The 21,244-nt window shown below is 33.1% G+C and overlaps 2 protein-coding genes across 2 annotated transcripts; one reads left to right on the top strand and one right to left on the bottom strand.

Annotated features, from left to right (window-relative positions):
• The first annotated feature begins 12,700 nt into the window (after nucleotides 1-12,700).
• On the top strand, nucleotides 12,701-14,913 carry LOC144567298 (WAT1-related protein At5g07050-like). The gene is made up of 7 exons (XM_078317400.1): nucleotides 12,701-13,021; nucleotides 13,109-13,171; nucleotides 13,269-13,385; nucleotides 13,497-13,746; nucleotides 13,859-14,017; nucleotides 14,116-14,267; nucleotides 14,359-14,913. Exons 1-7 carry the CDS (start codon nucleotides 12,819-12,821, stop codon nucleotides 14,636-14,638), a joined length of 1,224 nt encoding a protein of 407 aa, XP_078173526.1. The 5' UTR covers nucleotides 12,701-12,818; the 3' UTR covers nucleotides 14,639-14,913.
• A 1,883-nt stretch (nucleotides 14,914-16,796) lies between these two features.
• LOC144567562 (65-kDa microtubule-associated protein 5-like) lies at nucleotides 16,797-21,032 on the bottom strand. Its single transcript, XM_078317725.1, has 11 exons — nucleotides 20,759-21,032; nucleotides 19,945-20,148; nucleotides 19,295-19,543; nucleotides 19,011-19,226; nucleotides 18,667-18,822; nucleotides 18,409-18,568; nucleotides 18,156-18,307; nucleotides 17,942-18,029; nucleotides 17,783-17,856; nucleotides 17,615-17,689; nucleotides 16,797-17,309 (listed from the first exon to the last, which is right to left on the bottom strand). Exons 1-11 carry the CDS (start codon nucleotides 20,828-20,830, stop codon nucleotides 17,040-17,042), a joined length of 1,716 nt encoding a protein of 571 aa, XP_078173851.1. The 5' UTR covers nucleotides 20,831-21,032; the 3' UTR covers nucleotides 16,797-17,039.
• Between the last annotated feature and the right edge of the window lie 212 nt (nucleotides 21,033-21,244).

The raw sequence follows: 21,244 nt of genomic DNA, 5'->3' as shown, positions 1-21,244 counted from the left end.
TATAACCTTAAAGCATCTAACGGTTGGAGTGATAGAAGTTTTACTGAGCTATTACAAACTTTAAAAGAAATGCTTCCGGAAGGAAACGAGATACCACCCAATGTTTACGAAGCAAAGAAAATATTGTGCCCAGTTGATTTGGAAGTTCAGAGAATACACGCGTGCCCAAATGATTGTATATTATATCGAAATGAGTATGAAGACCTTCACGAGTGTCCAAAATGTGGTGCATCACGTTACAAACCAAAGCAGATTGCCAGTGATAAAAGTGATGATCGTAAACCGAATAAAGGACCTCCTGCAAAAGCATTGTGGTACCTCCCCGTAAAACCGAGATTCAAACGTTTGTTCTCAAATGCTAAAGATGCGAAATTACTGCGTTGGCATGCCGAAAACCGGAAGAAAGATGGGAAATTGCGGCACCCCGCTGATTCTCCTCAGTGGAGGAATATTGACAGAGAGTTTTCTGAATTCGGACGTGACCCTAGAAATCTAAAGCTTGGGCTTAGTGCAGATGGAATAAATCCGCACAGTACCATGAGCAGCAAGCATAGCAGTTGGCCGGTTCTACTGTGCACTTATAATCTTCCGCCTTGGTTATGTATGAAGCGCAAATACATCATGTTGACCTTGCTCATATCAGGACCCAAACAGCCCGGGAACGACATAGATGTGTATCTAGCTCCATTGATTGAGGATTTAAAAGAATTATGGCAACCCGGAGTGCAAATGTATGATGCATACAGCAAAGAGAAATTCACTTTACGGGCCATGCTTTTCTGCACCATTAATGATTTTCCGGCTTATGGAAATTTGTCAAGTTATAGTGTCAAAGGAGAGAAAGTGTGCCCTGTTTGCCTGGATGATACAGTCGATGTGTGGCTACCCAACTCCTCTAAAAATGTGTACATGGGTCATCGTAGATTTCTTCCTGCCAACCACGCACACCGAAAGAGAAAAAAAGAATTCAATGGAAAAACCGAGAATACCAAAGCAAATTATCCGTTGACCGGTAAGCAAGTTTATTCGCGAGTGAAAGATTTGAAAGTTCAATTGGGTAAATTTAAAAAGAAGGTGGTGAGAAAGAAAGGGGCTCCGAAAATATGTTGGAAGAAGAGGTCAATATTCTGGGATTTACCATACTGGGAGCACTTAGAGGTTCGACACTGTCTCGATGTGATGCATGTGGTTAAAAACGTGTGTGATAGCATAGTTGGAACATTATTGAATATTCCGAGTAAAACTAAGGACGGTATCAATGCTCGGAAAGACATGCAATTCTTGAACATAAGGCCAGATCTACAACCAGCAGAGAAGGAAAGAGAAAAAGGAAAAACTTGTACATATCTAAAACCCGCAATGCATACGCTATCGAAAGCAGAGAAAAAAAGCTTACTGGAATGCCTTCATGGTGTCAAAGTTCCATCTGGATATTCTTCGAATTTTAAAAACCTAGTTTCACTGGATGATTTAAAATTGAGATCACCTTTGTGTCTTTATTTTGTAGGTATTGGCACAAATACCTCAAGGAGGAATATCCCGGTGAGCAGGTTGGTTTCATGAACCCCAGTCAAACGAATGCCACCCTGTTGAATGATGACCGAGGACGTGTTCTTCAATACATAGGGAAAGCACTCCGAGAAAATCGGGACAAGAGATTAATCTTCATACCATACCATCAGATGTTAGTGTTACATATATATATATTCTAATTTTATTATATTTCTTTCAATTCATATAAATTGAATAATATGACATGCTACAAACCTAACATGCAGAAATCATTGGATATTGGTCGTACTTATGCCAACAGAACGTTCATTGTACGTGTACGATTCCGATAAGAAGTCTAAAAGAATGCTGATGATCAGTGCTGCTATCGAGGAGTAAGTGCCTTTCCTAAATTTTACGTTTTGTTTAGAATACTAATGATTTCATTATTATATTATCATTTAAAAAATGTCTCGCAAGTACTGATTGTGCAATGTTTTCATATTTCAACAGTGTCTTCATAAAGGAAATGGGTGCTTCTTTAACGGTTCGTAACGATTGCAAGGTAATAGTTCCTATTGCGATATAATTATAATGAATATACATATAAGTCATTTGTATGCTCGTAATACAAACATTTTATTTTTTTGAAACTTGTTATATAGTGCCCACAACAACCAGCCGGCTGGGAATGTGCATATTATACCATGTTGCTCATGCAAGACATAATAAAGCACTGTCTCCATGTTTTTCCGCAATTGAAGGTATATATGCATTTATAAATTTTTCAAAAATAAGAATTGTTGCTTCAAATATAATCAATTTAATTGTATATATATGCTCTTCACAAATTCTAAAAATGCAGGATATTCCCGCTAAATATACGGTACAACGCTTGGCCGAGTTTCGCCATATGTGGGCCCAAGTCTTGCTGAAAGAAATTAAGACGAGAGGAAGTTAGGAACAAGAATTTTTTGTAATAAGTTAGGATGTGTATGATATATAATTAATTTAGGATGTGTTTTATTGATAATTAATTTAGGATGTGTTTTATTGAAAATTAATTTAGGATGTGTTTTATTGAGAATTTAGGATTTGTGATAATTTGAAATTTCGGCCAGCTAAATAAATATGGAAGCTGGCCATTTATAAAAAATATTTTTTAAAAATTCAACAGAGTATTAGTATCGGTTGTACTGTACAACCGATGCTGATAGTAATTTCTGAATTTAAAAAATATAATTTCAAATATATATCTGCATCGGTTGTACTGTACAACCGATGCTGATAGTGAATTTCTGAATTTAAAAAATATATTTTCAAATATATATCTGCATCGGTTGTATTGTACAACCGATGCTGATAATATTTTACTGAATTTTAAAAAATCTAATTTACAATATAGATCTGTGTCGGTTGTTAATTACAACCGATGCAGATAGTAACTAGTAGTATCGGTTGTAACAACCGATACAGATTTGTTTAGTATTTGTATCGCCCTCATCAGAATCGGTAGTGAACCGATACTGATATCTGTATATAACCGATGCTGATTCTATTTTTTCCAATGGTGTGATTTAATAACAGCGTTATCAGAATTTTACCTTAAAGACACAAGATTAATTGAATTGTAGAGAATGATTTTCTCGTCCAATGTATTGACATAAATTTTAACACACGTAAAAAAAAATGAACGGTGTACATTTACATAATGAACCGTGCATCAATTTAAAATAATAAAGATTGATTTTTATTCAGGACGAGATCTAAACCGACATTTTCATTTTTACCCAATTAAAAAAATAATTTAATAATAATAACCATGATCCAAGAACATTTTTAAAACTACCCAAGCCGTGGAATTTTTGCACGGTCCCAACTTCTTCTTTTTTTTTTTAGAAAACAGAATTTTTTATTTTTTGAATTGAAATATTAGAAATGTTGAATATATTTCTTTAAAAATAGATGAAATACAATATAATTTGATTTATTAGAAAGGCTGTAACAAATAACCCGGATCAACATTTTTCAGGTCGGATTTTTCGCGGCTATAAGAAAAATTAATATATTTCATTATGTGTTATTATAAAAAAATTAAAATGCTTGGATTCTGAGTTATTGATCCCGATTCAAAAGTCACTTCTATGTAATATAGAAAATATTGTCATCCTTCTAGTATATTTAATTTCTAAAAAGTTGTATCTATTTTAAGAATTCTTTTTTAATAACAATTATTAAATAACTTAAAAATTTTGTTTTTTTCAAAAATAGATACAATTTTTAGAAATTAAATGTACTAGAAGGATGACAATATTTTCTGTATTACCTAGAAATGACTTTTGAACTGGTATCAATAACTCAGAATCCAAGCATTTTTATTTTTTTATAATAACACATAATGAAATATATTAATTTTTCCTACAGCCGCGAAAAATCAGACCTAAAAAATGTTGATCTGAGTTATTTGTTACATTCTTTCTAATAAATCAAATTATATTGTATTTCATCTATTTTTAAAGAAATATATTCAACATTTCTAATATTTAAATTAAAAAAAAATAAAAAATTCTGTTTTATAAAAAAAAAAAATTGGGACCGTGGAATTTTTTCACGGCTTGGGTAGTTTTAAAATTGTTCCTGGATCATAGTTATTATTATGAAATTATTTTTTTAATTGAGTAAAAATAAAAATGTCGGAGATCTAAATCACAAGCCATAATTACCAACCCTTTAAATTAATTCAAACGGACAATAAATTGGAATTCTGAACCTACAACAATGTTATTAGAACCGAATTGGATGTGAGTAGAGCTTCAAATTAATGATTCATCGGTAGAATCGATAGATCAATCGGTATAACTGCTAATTTTTTTTAACTACTTATATATTTAGGAGAGATAAATACTATTTAAAAATATGGATCCTGATAACAATCTCTGCAGCTTCATTCCCACAAAAAAACCTCACACAAACTGCCAAAAAAATCATGAAAGGACCGCTCAGTCATTAATAAGCGTTTCGTAAACTGTTAGTATTTAACTTGAAACATCAAAGTATTTATCCTGAATTTACAAAGTATTAATCCATATGCAATTATCTCTATTTATGAAAGAATAAATCAATCCATCAATTGTTCCCGCACAAATTTTTTTTTTTAAATCGTCCCCTCACAACTGGGGACCATTAAATAAACAATCTCCTCATAAATACTTGTCAGTTATCCCCGCACAAAATTCTCTTTTGTTTGGATTGTCCCCGCACAACTGAGAACCATTAAATAAACAATTCTCTCACCCAATGATAAATACTTCTTAGACATAATGATAAATATTTTATGTTACATGGATAAATACTTTATGTTATATGGATAAATATTTCTCAAACATAATTGCAACTTTCAGTAAAACATCAATAATAAATACTTTTCAGACATAATGATAAATATTTTATATTACTTGGATAAATATTTTATATTTCTTGGATAAATATTTTATGTTACATGGATAAATACTTCTCAGACATAACTGCAACTTTTAGTAAAACATTAATGATAAATACTTTATGTTACATGAATAAATACTTTATGTTATATGGATAAATACTTCTCAGACATAATTGCAATTTTCTTATGTATAAATATTTTCTTATAATTTTGGATGAAAATTTTAACTGAGAATTTTTATTCTTTATATGTATGTATGTATGTATGCATACACATTATAATTTTCTTATGTATGTATGCATATATATGTTGATCCTTGTATTTTTTTCATTAGAGATGCAATTTTGTTGGAGACCTTTAACTAAGAGGCATCATGTCATGGATTACATGCACACTTCTTTTTTTATATATTGGATCTAATACAACTAAGTATGTATGAAATTTCGGTCCAAACTAGATCGTAACTAAGCCTTTACTAAGTGGTAAGGACATAACTTCTATACAAATATTGTATTGAATCTTGAGAAGTATATGTTACGTGGATCAATTGCATGTGTACAAAAGGCAATATGTATATATGTTGCATGAATTAAAATTTGTTATGATTTTATATGAATTCATATATAATAATCGGCCCAATGGAAGTTTAATATATATTTTTCATAATAAATAATTTAAACCATATAATGTTATTTTTTCTAAAAAAATTGGTTGTTATCAATTTTTATCAACTTTAAATTGCAATTTTCAGTAAAATATATGTATGTCAAAGACAACGATAAATACTTCTCAGAAGCAATGATAAATATTTTTTGTTACATGGATAAATACTTCTCAGACATAATTGTAATTTTCAGTAAAACATATGTACGTCAAATACAATGATAAATACTTCTCAGATATAATGATAAATACTTGTCAGAACAATGATAAATACTTTCTTGAACTTTGTTCTTGAACTTGTTAATAAGTAATGTTTAATCAGATCAAAGTATTATCATGTCAGGGACAATGATAAATACTCCTGAGACATAATGATAAATATTTGTCAGAACAATGGTAAATACTTTCTTGAACATCATTAAACAGATAAATAATTGTTAGCGGTGATTGTTATTAAAGGACAGTATAATTAATGTGGGATTGTTATTAGAGGACAGTATAATTAATGCGATGATTATTATTAAAATGACAGTATAATTAATGCGGAGATTGTTATTAAATGACATCAATTAATGTGGAAATAAATGTAAATTCTCAACGAAATTAATGGGGGGATAAAAGACAGTTAAGGAAGTTAATTTGGAGAGAAAGTGGGAGGATAAATGAAAAGAAGGAAAATGATATAATTATTCTAAAAAAATAATTATGTTTTATATAGTGAAATTTTTTACATACATATTATACAATGTCCTGCAAATAAATTTATATATTATTAAAAAGTAAGATATATATATATATTTTTTTAAGCCCAAAATTTATTCATAGAATTATAAAATAAAATATCGTAGGAATATTTTCTTTCTATGAAAGAAGTTTTATAGCTATATATTTTATTTTAAAATTGAATAACTACAAAGGAATTCTTCATTTATATGCAAGGTTCTAAATAGTAATTATCGCGTCATAGTGAAAAGACTAAAAAAAAAAACTATCGCGAATAGCATAGATATAGCAAAAGCTATCCTATAGAGCGCTTTTTGTTTCAAAAATTATACTTTATATTTTGACTAATTATCAATACTATCTAAAGTCTCATAAAGCAATAAGTAACACAAAATTAATTAAAGAATTAAAATATTCATATTGAACTAGTACAAAGTTCAAATTGCTATTCAAAATATCTCTAATAATATCATAATCTGTCTCTCTTTTTTACATTCAAAATAACCTAAACATCATGACATAAACTATATATTTTTTCTATTAAAAAAATTAAGCATTATGGAATAAACTATATTTTTCTATTTTAAAAGAAAAATCAATATGGACCATGAAAAAATTGATCTTCAAAATTAATTTTTAGTTGGACCTTTATATAAAAACCTATGTAGCATAGCGTGCACTATAGCGCGTAGCGCAGATAGCAGACCGCTATTATCGTTAAGCAGTCGTAGCTGAAATAGCGTACATTTATCCCATAGCTTAGCGTTCAAGGTCCGAAAATATTATAGCACCGCTATTGTATCGCTATAGCACGCTATTTAGAATATTGTTTATATGTGATCAAATGAACTTCCGACGATTAATATTAAAATTCAGCATCTTGGAATTTTGTTTGAAAAAAAATACTGGGATAACATTCTAATCATGCTCAATCAAACACTATTTTTTCAAAAAAAAAAAAACGTTACCAAAATACAAAAGACAACACATAATTATCCATAGAATAACACAGGCCATATGCTACCTTTTCTGATCAAAATTTTCTATCTATTCAAAAAATAAATGGGCAGCAAGTGTCACAAAATAAAAATAGACCAAACTTTTTGGACTCGTTCACTGGATTTTTGCAAAAACCAGAATTTTATTCTTTTCCGAATTAAATGCTTCTTTGATATTTTTTTTTCATTAGAATCAAACCCGCCAGTTGATCGGATCCAGTTTTTTCTGATCTACCCGTTCAGTCCAATCCAGTTTTAATAACAATAATTGAGAGTGTAGAGTGAGGCAACTTCCACCTTAAGATGCAATATTAAATTCCAACATTCACTGAATTAAGATTCTGATTTGAGGTTGTTTTAGAGCTAGGAATCTAATGCGAACACAAAATGTCATCCCATATTGTTGTCAATTAGGATAATAAATTTGGGAAACCTTTTTCCCTACCTAATTAGCGCAAACTAAACATTCTTTAAGCAAAAGTTCATTTTTTTTTTTTTTTTATAATTTGGTATTCGAGCCGTCCAATTTGATCATACCTCGAGCATTCCAGTTTAATTAATTCAATTCATGCTTTTTCATCCAAAAGGAATTAAATGTGTGCACGGAGGCTCGCACAAGTGACAAACAAGCCTTTGTGTTTGTGGTGCTGCTGGGCTGCAGCAATACATGCAAAACAAGAACGCTTTACGCTGCTCTGACAAGTGGGTCCCACTGTGGCGCCACCACACAGCGACATCTACTGTGAGAATTCGTCATCGTCAGCTTGCAAAATAGCCACCACTACCACCAGCTTTGTTGGGTGCCTCTCTCGATCGCTGCTATATTAAAACAAAAAGAATTCTCTAATTGCTGCCACGCAGACTGCAACTCTGGGCCGTGGGCCCCAATTTGTGGATAACTCATTCCGGAATACTGTTTGCTGAATCTTTTTTTTTTCCGAAAAAATGAATAAAAATGATTCGGTGATTCCATGTAGAGTTTTCCATGTAGGGCCTGTTCGGCTACGTGGGAATGAGAATAAGAATAAATAGAAAATTTTTAAACTGAAATTTATTATTCACGTGGAAAAAAAAAAATTAATCTGACTGAATTTTATTTTTCTCACGTGAACATTGTTTTGTGGAGAGCAGCCGAACAGATTCTACGTGTCATTATTGCTATGCACAACAGCATATATTTCCTGTTGGGATTCTTTTGTTTTTGGGGGAAAAAGTTGTCATTTGATTCCTACTTGTGGCCTTTGTCTACGTGTCACTATTACTGGAATAATATTACTATCTTTTATCACAATCTTTCTCCAAAATTATACATTTAATGTAAATTGTTTCTTACATACTAATAAAGTAAATTAAACTGACAAAAACTTGCTTTCTTAAATTTAAAAGTTACTACAGTTTTCAAGTTTAAATTTTAGTCATAAATCATAAAAGTATATATATTAAAACCGGTTGTACCTAAATTTTTTATATGCATTGCAAATAACCTACTAAAGTGTTGTTTTATTTCCCCTTTTTTCATCAAGAAAAGTTCATTTATATTTAAAACAAACCAATTTATGAATCCATATAACTTTAGAATAATTATATAAAATCCCCCACTCTCATTCCCCCCCCCCCCCCCCCCCCCCCCATCTCTTAAACAGATTTTGGAGGTGAATTTTTCTTTTTCCTTTTTCCTTTTTTCAATATCGTCCACATTTCTCACGATCTATGAGGAATTTTGCGAATCTAAAACCACGAACGTATTCTACGCAATTTTATCTTTCAAATGAGATCAGTGATGACATACTTTTGGGCTCATCGTCACACAAGTATTTATACCTATACTTGTAAGTATTTATCCTCAATCGTGGACCTCGCATCTCCCCATCTCTTAAACATATTTTAACTTCTATAAATTAACTTAACTAGTTTAATTAAATTTATTCAAAATACTGTGGTTTTCCAAGTTTAATTAAATTCATAGGTATAAATACTTGGAAGATAATAAATTAATACTTGCAAATTAAGATATTAATACTTGCATGTCTAACTTAATATGACTATATGGGGGAATCAATCAAACTACATGGGAAGAAAAATTATACACATTTTTAGAGGTGAGTTTTTTTTTCTTTTTTCAATGTCGTTCACATTTCTCACGATCTATGAGGAATTTTGCGAATCTAAAACCACGAACGTATACACAATTTTATCTTTCAAATGAGATCTATGATGACATACTTTCGGGCTCATCGTCACACATGTATTTATACCTCATCGTGCAAGTATTTATACCTATACTTGTAAGTATTTATCCCCAACGTCCCTACGTCAACATTTCTCTAAGAAAAATAGTTGACCACATAAGTATAAATACTTGTAATACTTGATATTAATACTTTTAAATGTCAGCAGTGTCATATGTGAAAAATACTAGGTATAAATACTTAAATGACGAGGTATAAATACTTGTGTGACGACGAACTTGAAAGTATGTTATCATGAATCTCATTTGAAATATAAAATTACGTAGAAGACGTTTGTGGTTTTAGATTCACAAAATTCTTTATAGATTGTGAGAAATGTAGACGGGATTGAACAAATAAAATTGGGAGGATAATGGAGAGATAATTATCAGGGCCCAGAACTTTAGCTTGTTGGGTTTCCTATTTCATTTTCTAGTACCAGAGAGAAATTAAAGAAGACTACTTACCAACTTAGAAAATCAATCGAACAGGATATGTAGCTCAAGCAAAGTGTTGAGGATATGGGAAACAAATCTGTTGTGATTTTTGAGAATTACAGGATCCTGTTTTTCCAAATTTATTCATTCATTTGTTTTGAGATTTGTGTATAAAAAACAACATATTTTGAGATTTGTGCATTTAAAAAAATAGAGGGGTGGATTTGGAAAAGCAGGTCCTGTGATTCTTTTGAGAATCACAGCAGATTTATTTTCGAGGATATGTGGCTCAGGGTTACAAATTTGAGTTTCAATAGACACGATGGGAGAACAAATCTGTGAATTTTGCTCATAACTCATAACTAGAAAATCAATGATACATAAATGCATAGAGACTATGATTCAGTGCCTGGCTGATTAAGTATATATCTTTATTCTATTGTTTTCTCAATGTGGCAATATCTATAGAAATTCTATAACTTATTTACTTTTGCCAATTTGAGTGAATCAGTGGAGTCTGCTGCTATTCTTGCTGATTCACTATAAAACTGACTGGTTAGCTGCAACTCAGCATTTGACTAGTTTGGTATTAGCAAACAATATTCGAACTCTGTGTAAATTTAAAGCCAATTGGCTCCCTATAAATCTACCCGGACACTACGTGTAGCTCTACTTGATACCGTGTGTACAGGATCTAACAAGTGCATGGTAAAGTTTCCTTTGGATAAGTCTGGAAAAATAACAGGTACTATATAATAATTATGTTGTCATTTTCTTAACATTTTTATAAGCTTACGTATGGATGTAAAAAAGGGATATGTCACGGTTTTATCACTGTACGACATGGCTACATGTCTCAACTACGTATCGTGATTTGCATATTCTGTGCTGTGATCATTTGTGTGAATAATTATTTTTCAAAAAAAATAGCACGACACAGTCTGTAATCACACGAGTCAAATATAATCAGAACCATTGGATCTTGATCTAATATTGGTAAATTTTCAATAAACTTTTTGTTTTTAACAAAAGTGGGTAACCCCACCTGTTTTATTTAGAAACGGTAATAGCAGTTCATACAAAAGGCAATGGAAAAAGATTTCCATTGTGCAAAATATATCAAACATCAAAGAGTTTAAGCCAACATATTACAAAACATACTAACATAGTAAATGACTAAGTAAAAAGTTCAAACGTATTATGCTAAGCTAAGAATCAGAAGAGGCAGTGGCACAGTCCATATAAGATTCATCAGTGGATTGAGATGCAGAGTCTGGAGTATAGGAGACGGTATCAGAATCAGAGTCAACTCTATTTCTCAGGTAAACGGAGAGATTCGATCAGTCCTCCTAACCCAAGTCCTGCTTCCTCTATATCCTGAGAATTTACCTCTCCTGGGGTATCAAAATCCTATTGAATCATCAGATTGTGTTCTTGGGTCAAAGGATAAATATCCAATGGCAAAATTAAGGTTAATTTAAAATTAGTTTCATCATTTTTAATTTTACACTAGTAAGAAGAGAGGTATAATAGCTGAACCTACACTAGCTAGAGTAGGGGTATTTGAGTTGTCAAAACAAATTTTATTTCTGGTTAGCCAAAATGTCCACAATGTTGTAGCCCTAAGTAATTCTACTAAAAGTTTGTCTTTAAGAGGAATACAACGGTCTAAGTACCATAAGTCTTAAATAATTTCAAATTAAAATTATAGTTGGCAATCCAAAACCAAATAGCATGTATATAAGGGTAGGTAACAAAAAGGTGATTAGTGATTTCAAAATCACCACAAAAGGAGTAGGTAATATCACCATTCCAACTTTTTTTTCAAAAGGTTTGATTTTGTTAGAATTTTGTCTTGTTTTAATAATCATAAGAAAACTTTGATTTTTTGAGGTATGTTTGCCTTCCAGATAGTTTTAAATTGCATATTTTTTATCCCCCATGCTCTAGCCATATGTATAAGAAATGAACTGTAAAAAGACCATTAGATCCATCTCCATATAATTGAGTCAAAACCTGTACTTCAAGTAAAAGAAATTGATTGTTCCAAAGCATTCCATTCAGAGAGTAAAATTCAAGTAAGTTACCTAGTAAAAATTAAGATTAATTGAGAAGCAGGAGAGAATGCATTTGCAACAGTTATGGTAGGATTAGATGCTACTTGAAACAAATTAGAGTATAAGCAATATAGACTGCATTCACCATGTATTAAGATTAATTGAGAAGCAGGAGAGAATGCATTTGCAACAGTTATGGTAGGATTAGATGCTACTTGAAACAAATTAGAGTATAAGCAATATAGACTGCATTCACCATGTCATCTATCAAGTCAAAAGACTGTCATTTCCATTATGAACTATTCTATTAATTCCAAGATCATAAGTTGTTCTATAATCCTTCACGTAATGTAACCATCCATCTCAATTTGATCACGATATAACATGATATGTAAAAATTTGACTTGATCACAATACTAGATGTAATACAAAGTATGATGTAACTAGACACAACACAAGACAGCACATTTACACCCTAATTAATTAAGCTTACGGCCCAAATTAACCTGTGAGAGTCGGAGAATATGCAAACTGTCCCACTTGTGGGACACAAGCTCCACCACCAAAATCTTAGGAATAGCATTGCTTATGTAATAATTTTTTTTTAATAATAATAGGAATTACAGAACCTGTGCTTATAAATACCAGACCGATACAACCATTTCTCCTCAGGAGAGAGCACACAATTCCCTAGTTCTTCCTCTACTCTTCCCTTCCCTTTCTCCAAGCAACTTTCAACTCATCAACAATCAGCACCTCCATTGTTTTTTTTTCTTGAAATGGACGGACAAAGCTGCTGTGCCAAGTTTCTACAGACTTGTAAGCCATATGTGGCCATGATATCTCTCCAGTTTGGATATGCTGGCATGAATATAATAACCAAGGTTTCTCTAAATCATGGAATGAGCCATTATGTGCTTGTCGTGTACCGGCATGCATTCGCCACTCTATCTATTGCCCCTTTTGCACTAATTCTTGAAAGGTGAGTGTTAATTGTATCAAGTTATATAATTTTATACAGCAAATAACTAATATGGCATAGTAATAATTTGTGTTGATCATATTACAGGAAAGTACGACCGAAGATGACATTTTGGGTTTTCATTCAAATATTTGTGCTTGCGCTTCTCGGGTTTGTTTTTTTTATCAATAAATTGACTTAATAGTTTAAAATTTCCTATTATCTGAGTTAAATGTTCATCAATCTGACTTGTCAATTAACATGACAGACCGGTGATCGACCAAAATTTTTATTATGCGGGCCTGAAGTACACTTCACCAACCTTCTCTTGTGCCATGAGCAACATGCTGCCTGCCATGACTTTTGTGCTGGCTGTAATTTTCAGGTTATTATCGTGTTAAAACAAATAAAGCAATACAAATCATACACACAATAATTAAGTGATAATTTCATTATTTATAATATACTAAATATGAACAAAAACTGAACAAAACAGAATGGAGAAGTTGCATATGAAGAAAATAAGGTGCCAGGCAAAGGTGGTCGGTACAGTGGTGACAGTTGCCGGTGCTATGCTTATGACCTTATACAAAGGACCAATTCTAGAGATGATATGGACCAAATATTTACACGCTCACCAACCAAATTCAGACACATCAGTAGTTCCTTCTGACCAGGACTGGTTCAAGGGTTCCATTTTCCTTATCATCGCCACTCTCGCCTGGGCTTCTCTGTTTGTCCTCCAAGTAAATCGTTTTATTCTTCTTTATGTTAGCATTATTATTTATTAGTTCATCAGTGGATGCAAATGCAAGAGAATAATATTGTATATTAAGTTATTAACTGTTATGTGTATAGGCGAAAACCATCAAGATGTATGATGCTCCTCTCTCTCTCACCACCCTGATTTGCTTTGTGGGGACCCTTCAAGCAATTGTTGTGACATTTGTGATGGAGCGCGAAATATCGGTGTGGAGCATTGGTTGGGACATGAATCTCCTTGCTGCTGCTTATGCTGTTAGTATCTCTCTCACAAAATAAGAAAACTATATACTTTGAAAGTAAATAATTAATGAAAACTACCTACTAAAACATTTTGATATCTGAATGTACAGGGTATAGTGTCATCTAGCATTGCATATTATGTGCAAGGGCTAGTCATTCAAATCAAGGGACCAGTATTTGCATCAGCCTTTTGTCCTCTGATGATGATCGTAGTTGCCATTATGGGTTCTTTCATTCTTGCCGAAAATATATACCTCGGAAGGTAATGATTTCAATTTTGATGTTAGTTATTAAACACCTCAATATTTTAATAAAAGAGAAGCTTGTCTAAACTTGGTTTATTTTGAATGCAGTGTTGTTGGTTCAGTCTTGATTGTGATAGGCTTGTACTCTGTGCTCTGGGGTAAACACAAGGAGAACAAAGAGAAGAAGGAAAGAGAAGTGATGGAGCTGCCCGTGGCATTAAAATCGATCGAAGGAAATGGTAAAATAATTGAGGTTGTTGAAATTGATGAGGTGGAGTTTGAGAAGGCTGCAGCTAATAATAGAATGGTCTCTTCGCTTGATCAGACAGTAATCGCTGTCGCGTTACAAATGCAAGACAAGGCCAAAGAAACTACCCAGAAGAACTAATATGTGCATAAATGTTAATGCTTAATTTAGAAATTATATATAGTTGTATATGTTACATAGAAGTGGAGAGGTGAGGAAACAGAGATCACATCCAAAACAGAGCAAGCAAGGAGGAATGTACTGGCTGGGAAGAGGAAGCAGAGGCCCTTTTTGTCTTTTAGCTTCTTAGCCCTTTGTATTATCTTCGTTTGAATTATAGTGTCTAGCTTTATGATGTAATATGGAATTTTAAAAGTTATAAGAAATTTCTATCCATTTATTAGTTATTATGCTCACTGCCTTTTGTAAAATATTTAGCTGGCCATTCATTCGTTTCTTTGCATTAATTTTGTTTGCTGCAGCGGCCCAATAGTTTGTTAATGCCTCTACTTGCAAACGCCAGAGCTCAAAATGGACAAATAAATAAATAAGGGTTATATATGAAGAAATATTGAGTTTCTAATTCACTAAAAATAGCAGTCAGTAAATTTCCATAGTCTATTAAACTGCAGATAACTGGGCAATGTTTTGAGAAAGAAGTTAATTAGAAATTATAGAAATGCTATCAAGTAGAGTGAAACACAAGGTCACCTGATAAGGAGAAAACATGGGGAAAAAAATAAATATTTCATGTTGCTTTTTTCGCTGCAAATAAGATTACAAAAAGAATCATTAATTTAAGTGGGCCATCTCTGCCCCCATATGTAAGGATCTGAAGAGATTCCACATAGGAATAACCCAGGGAAAAAGAAAAAGGGAAATTTTTTTTGTCAATGTACAAAGTTGTTTATCTGCCGAAATTTTTATTAATAGTAAATTAATTAATTAAATATCAATAATGGAGAACGAATCTGAGTTTTTTAGAGATATAGGGAAAACGTGATAGTTTATAATGTCCTCTGGACATTATAGATTATCACTGCCTGTAACAGTGCCAATTCCTGGCCAAAACAGTGCTAATTTCTGTCAAAACATGATTTGTTTCTGGCAGAAATAGAGGCCGAAACAGGCTGTTTCTGGCCGTGATGATCTATAACGTCCAGAGGACGTTATAAACTATCACGTTTTCCTTATTTCTCGAAAAAACTCAAATTCGTTTTCCATTATCGATATTTATTTAAATAATTTCCTATTAATAAAAATTTCGGATTTATCTGTGTTTGTTTTACTAGACTCTATAGTATCTGTCTGCTGCAATTAGTAATTTACATCTGTAACTTAGGATACAATCTTATGCACTGGATCAACGGTCTCTGATTTTATAAAAGGAAAGGTCTTGTTAGTTATGATCTGAACCTTCTTATTTTAATCCAATGGGTTTGATTTGGACTATCGTGGCATCACAATGGCAATGGATATGAACTTTTGGTCTTAATTACTCGCATGTATAAACAAAATACTATGTTACAAATTGGCAAATTGATTATTACAAGAATGTTCACAACTCAATCTTATATTATGAAAAACGAAATAAGTAGATAAGCACAAATGACTGGTGCAAATTGAACCATATGCAACTAGTGTTGATTTTCGCATCAGCTGTTACAAATGTGTTTTGCGTAAGATTCAATCTAGCAGACCAACTGACTTTTGCTTTTAAGGCCTAAGATCCTGCAAATCAAGTGAAACAAATTGGCACACAAAGTTTAGTGGAAGAACAACTGATGTCTTTATGGGTTCTCGTATGCTTTTCTCGGCCGGCTATATTCCAAGCATGAAACAAATTGACATATAAGGATTCCTTTTCCTATTTGTGTAGCATCTAAATATGCTTGATTTGCTAGAGATTCCAGTTTTAGAGAATTCTGAGATCACAGGAGGTTTCTAAGAACGCCACGCACAAAAATTAAAAGAGAAGCATAAGTATTTATAAACAGTTAAGTGACAGTAACTGTACTTGCGACAAATTGGGGAAAATTTAAAGGGTAAAGTAGGACCTTATAAAATTAAAATTAGTTTAACAGAAAAGACAATAAATTGAGTAATTTTGTGAGTTTTGAATTTTAAAGAGTAAATATGATATAATGAATTTTATAAGGGAAACATGCAATTTCAAGATATGCTACAACCAAAGCTTAGGGTGTTTTATCTTGTAACAGTATACACTGCTGAAGTGATGTGTTTAAAGTCTTTTATGGTGAACTAAACATGAAAGGCACCAACTACTTATAAGATCGAATCAGTCATGATTTGCATTCAGCTCTATTTGAATAATAAACCCAGGTGTCAAATAGTAAAGCACGCCATTTTTTGTGCTTCATTTACATAAGCAACATTATACCGAGTAACAATAACTACAGATATATGCCCAAAAAATAAGAAAGGAGATATCAACAAAGTAACATCAACTATTAGCATTTCTAATATTTCTTGGCACAAAGGCTGTGCACATACCACTGAGCAAAGACTACTGTTGCTTGTTCTAATTATCCTTGGGAAGAGAAACAAAGTTGACTGGCATGACTGAAACAGCTGCTTTCCCACCAAGCTCCCTTCTCCCTTTACCAGAAGAGGTGGCACCATGCCGAGAAGTGGAGATGCGACGAGTTGATGGGGTCCCAGTAGGGACCACATTGACATTGGAGCTTTGCCCCAGAGGTTTCTTCACTTGGAACTGACGTAATGGGCTTGGTTTTGCACCAAACATTGCCTCCTTCTCAACCATAAATTGATCTTGCAGCTTCTTCTGCTCCTGTAATGAAATGTTGTAAAATACTTCAGAAATTAACCTAGATTTCGCATGGTAATAGCTTATGATATGCTCTAAATATTCCTTAAAAATTTTATTATATCTTTCATAATTTGCTAAATCTTGTCCAAATCCTTAGTTGTTTGGTGGGTAATAATCTAGATCAGAACAAGTTTAAGTACAGTTTGTTAGCTTTTAACTGCAGTTGTAATAGTGTCTATCGGAGGAACTTTCAACTTTGAAAATAATAATTAGTGATTATATTAACAATAAGCTCAAAAGGAACATAAAAAACTAAGGAGACCCACTCTCGATCGTTTTTTCTCTTCTTCCTTCTCCTTCCTCTTCCTGGTGTACTCTTCAAGGGTATCAAGCAATCTCACCTAATAAGAAGCATACCATACATCATAAATCAACCTGACTTGACAATTACTTCGCTTGAAATTAAAAGGTGTACAAGTACATGCCAAGATTACCTTGTCATACAAAAATGACATTTCCTTCTCCTTCTCCCATGCTTTGGTTTTTGAAGTCAAGCTCTCCAGCAAAGCTGCATATTTACATCATAAAATAGATAATTAGCATTGAATATGATCATAAGCTGATTTTATAGGTGCAAAATATTAAAGGGTCACCTGGTAATTTGTTCACCAGTATCCTAGCCTTCTCAGCACGCTTCATGTTCTTGTGAACACCTCGGCCAGCACTATAACGACTTTGATCCTGCAAATTTGAACACACAAAATCATGCCTGAGTTCTCTCTCCTTTTTGAGTAAGTCACCATCTACTTGACAAAACCAAGAACATGTACTGAATTTAACAAAAACTTGAGAGAGAAATAAATGTACCCTTTCATATTCATCTAGCCAGCTTTCTTCCTCAGCTGCAAACTTCCATTTCTCTACTTTTTCTAATATATCCTTCCTGCTTATAGCTTGTTCTCTTGCCTTAGCAATTCGACCATCCATTCCATCCATTAGATCAGATAGATCAACCGAACCTACATGCCAATTTGAAAGAAGTGAATATACAGAGGCAGAGTCACTACACACATTAGCAGCATTAAAATAATAATTGTTTTAGCAAAGTATGAATAAAAACCAGAATCAATGAGATCTATCAGTATCTGGCGTTCAGCATCACTTTCAATATCCATATGCACTCCTCTGTATATTTCTTCAAGCTCATCTTGTTTCTTCAACACGAGCTCCTTCATCTTACTTGCCTTCAGAAAATTCAGGCATTCCACCTCATGCTGAGCCTATCAAAACAAAGAATTGCAGCTAAATTAGATGTTAAAATACACAACCTACTCTGAACATGACTATTACATTTTGTCAACAAAAGAAAGGAATTTACTTCATCAATAACCGCAGATCCAAGGCGTCCTTGACCGAATACAGCATCGGGTGACACTGAGATCAAGCGGGTGATATGCTCGAACTTGTTTCGTTCATCAGATGGCATATCCATGATATTCCATAGCTCAATGAGTGTGCTTCCAAGACCTTGGAGCTGCAAAAATGCAAACAACAACATTTACTTGTTATGATAGATCTTAGTTCAAAGAAAAAAATTTATAATACCACTAAACCTTTGCTGACAGCTTCATACAATCAAATTTAAATTAACCACACTTACCTTTAAAGATAGGAGTAACCAATGAACAAATAATTCACCGCTTGAGAAAAATAAATATATACCTTCTGAAGCCTATCTTTCTTTTCTTGCTTCAAATCACTGAGGGTGGATTCAAGCCGAGTAAGTGTGTCATTGCTGATACTCCTTGAAGTGGCTTTCCTTCCATCACCAAAGCATGGATGAATTTCTAAAAATGTCTTGCTTATATCAAGCAACATCACATTTGCCAACTCATGGATTGATGCAACATATGCATTCACCTTTCGCAATCTTATGTCCTATTAAAGCCAATATAAGCACAAGAAAAAGTATTCAATTGCAAAATTTTAATAATGAAATAAACAACCTTTTCTTTTTGTAGCTCCTCCAATTGGGAACTCAGCTCACTTAATTTCTTTACGGATAAGTCATGCTCGTCAACTTGAACTGGTCTGGTACTATGAACATTTCCAGCAATCTCTGCACTTAAAAGAGTAATTTGGGCTTGAAGCGTCATAAGCTCTTTGATTCTTTCTTCTCTCTTGCTTCTAAGAGCATCCAACAGAGGCTGTATCATGGCCACTTGGTCCTTGAGAGTGCCTTTCTTGTTCTCCAGCTGAAATAATAAAGACAATGTAACCAGTACTTGACCATCAAATAAAAATCAACAATAGATACAAGAAAAAAAAAACAAAAATGTTGGCATTGGTGTGATTAATTCCATTATAAATCCAGATCACTTAATGACCCATCAACACCATACCAGAGATATAATGCAAAAATGTGGTACTTATACAAATTTGAGATGTAATGCCCTGCAAAAACTGTTATAGTTTTAAGTGACCAGTAAGTTGGAATCTAAATTAAATCCACTCAAGAACCAATTCAACATTCCAAACCATAAAAATGCCAATCCAACCAGCCATCGGAGGGTGGTACCACATCCAATCAGTAGTAGCATGAAATAAGAGAATGTAACCTATTTATAATATTGTTTAGAGAACTTCTTGCTCTGACCTGACAAAGGGACTCGTGATCTCCTAATGCCAACATCAGGTGAGATATTTCAGCCTTGCCATCTTCCAAGGCTTGATGTAGATCTGCCTTGTGCTTTCTCGCAGTATCTACTTTCTTCCAGTAGACATTAAGGCATTCTTCTTCAAGTTGTCGTATCATTCTGTCTTTTTCCTCTTCGATCTCTCCAATTTCCTCCCATAAATCCTGGTCCCATGTAACAACATTTCTAAAATTAGTTGGTGAAGTTCACAAATTAAGACATCAAACAAGAAAGTGTGTTAAGCAAATTAAAAGGTACAGGAAGGGTTAGAAAGAGCAATCTATTGAGAAGCTTATTGCAAGAATTCACATAAATTAGACTCAACAGAAACAAAGAAATAGGACACGGCAGCATGGTTCAGTAAGTCAAATTTCTGCATTAATGCAGTGGAAATCTCAAGATTCAACATAGTAAGCAAGCAACTTTAACAAAAAAATAGGTTTCACATATATAATAACCCCTACCAGAGTGAAATAGTTAACGATTAATGAAAATTGGAGGGAACCATGCAAGCTTGAAGGTGTATTTGGGAAATCAAATTAGAGACAACTAGAACGAAACAGGCAAAGTTCAGAAATTGTCAAAAATTCCACATTTATTAAGTAAACAGGCTTCAAGAAAATGGCCATGCAATCTCAACAAAAACTTTGTAACAGTCGAAATACCAATTTTAAGCACTGGGAATTGGTAAAGATCAAACCAAGAATGAAAACAGTTGATTTCAAAGAGAAGTAACAAAATCAAATATATCAAACAAAGAAAGAGGAAGCAAACCGTAAGTTCTTGCAGGAGCGAGTGGCAGGAAGTCGCCTTCGCTCTAGGCGGAGAAACGAGAGAACGAGACATTATTTCGAGATTATAGACCCTAACTTCTTCTCTCTAATAGACTTCACTTCTTTCTATAGTGATGAAATAGTTCTTCTTTAGAAAGAGAATTTGAAATACAGCAGCGCCAAAGCCAAAGATGTATAAGCGGAAACAATCCCGACAAAATCGCCGATTTCCCTTTTTGAGTCCGTCTGAATTTGAAACGCAGTGTCACTGTGGCGAGTCCGCAATCAGCATGCACTGAGGTAATAGAATAATTGTGTTTACATCTCGACCGTCCGATCAGAATTCGGGCGAATCCAGTCCTAGTTTAATGCACAGTCTCTTTAATATCGTGCCAAAGCAAATCGGCCGGTCAAGATCTAAAGTTCAGATTCTAAACAAAAAATTATTTTACCTCAGATGATAGGAAGCCGTCGGCTCATGACAGCA

The sequence above is a fragment of the Carex rostrata genome, chromosome 16 (genome assembly GCF_964058835.1).
Source record: "Carex rostrata chromosome 16, lpCarRost1.2, whole genome shotgun sequence".
Classification (NCBI taxonomy): Eukaryota; Viridiplantae; Streptophyta; class Magnoliopsida; order Poales; family Cyperaceae; genus Carex; species Carex rostrata.
The sequence above is the reverse complement of the archived record's forward strand: the minus strand, read 5'-3'. Positions and strand labels throughout refer to the sequence as shown.

What these genes read in the sequence shown, in the direction of transcription:
- LOC144567298 (XM_078317400.1), top strand. Translation starts at nt 12,819, where the DNA reads ATGGACGGACAAAGCTGCTGTGCCAAGTTTCTACAGACTTGTAAGCCA. An exon ending in TTTGCACTAATTCTTGAAAG is followed by an intron (nt 13,022 to 13,108) that starts GTGAGTGTTAAT and finishes ATCATATTACAG; the next exon opens with GAAAGTACGACCGAAGATGA. An exon ending in TTTGTGCTTGCGCTTCTCGG is followed by an intron (nt 13,172 to 13,268) that starts GTTTGTTTTTTT and finishes TTAACATGACAG; the next exon opens with ACCGGTGATCGACCAAAATT.
- LOC144567562 (XM_078317725.1), bottom strand. Translation starts at nt 20,830, where the DNA reads ATGTCTCGTTCTCTCGTTTCTCCGCCTAGAGCGAAGGCGACTTCCTGC. An exon ending in AGGAGCTACAAAAAGAAAAG is followed by an intron (nt 19,227 to 19,294) that starts GTTGTTTATTTC and finishes TGGCTTTAATAG; the next exon opens with GACATAAGATTGCGAAAGGT. An exon ending in GGCTAGATGAATATGAAAGG is followed by an intron (nt 18,030 to 18,155) that starts GTACATTTATTT and finishes TCAAATTTGCAG; the next exon opens with GATCAAAGTCGTTATAGTGC.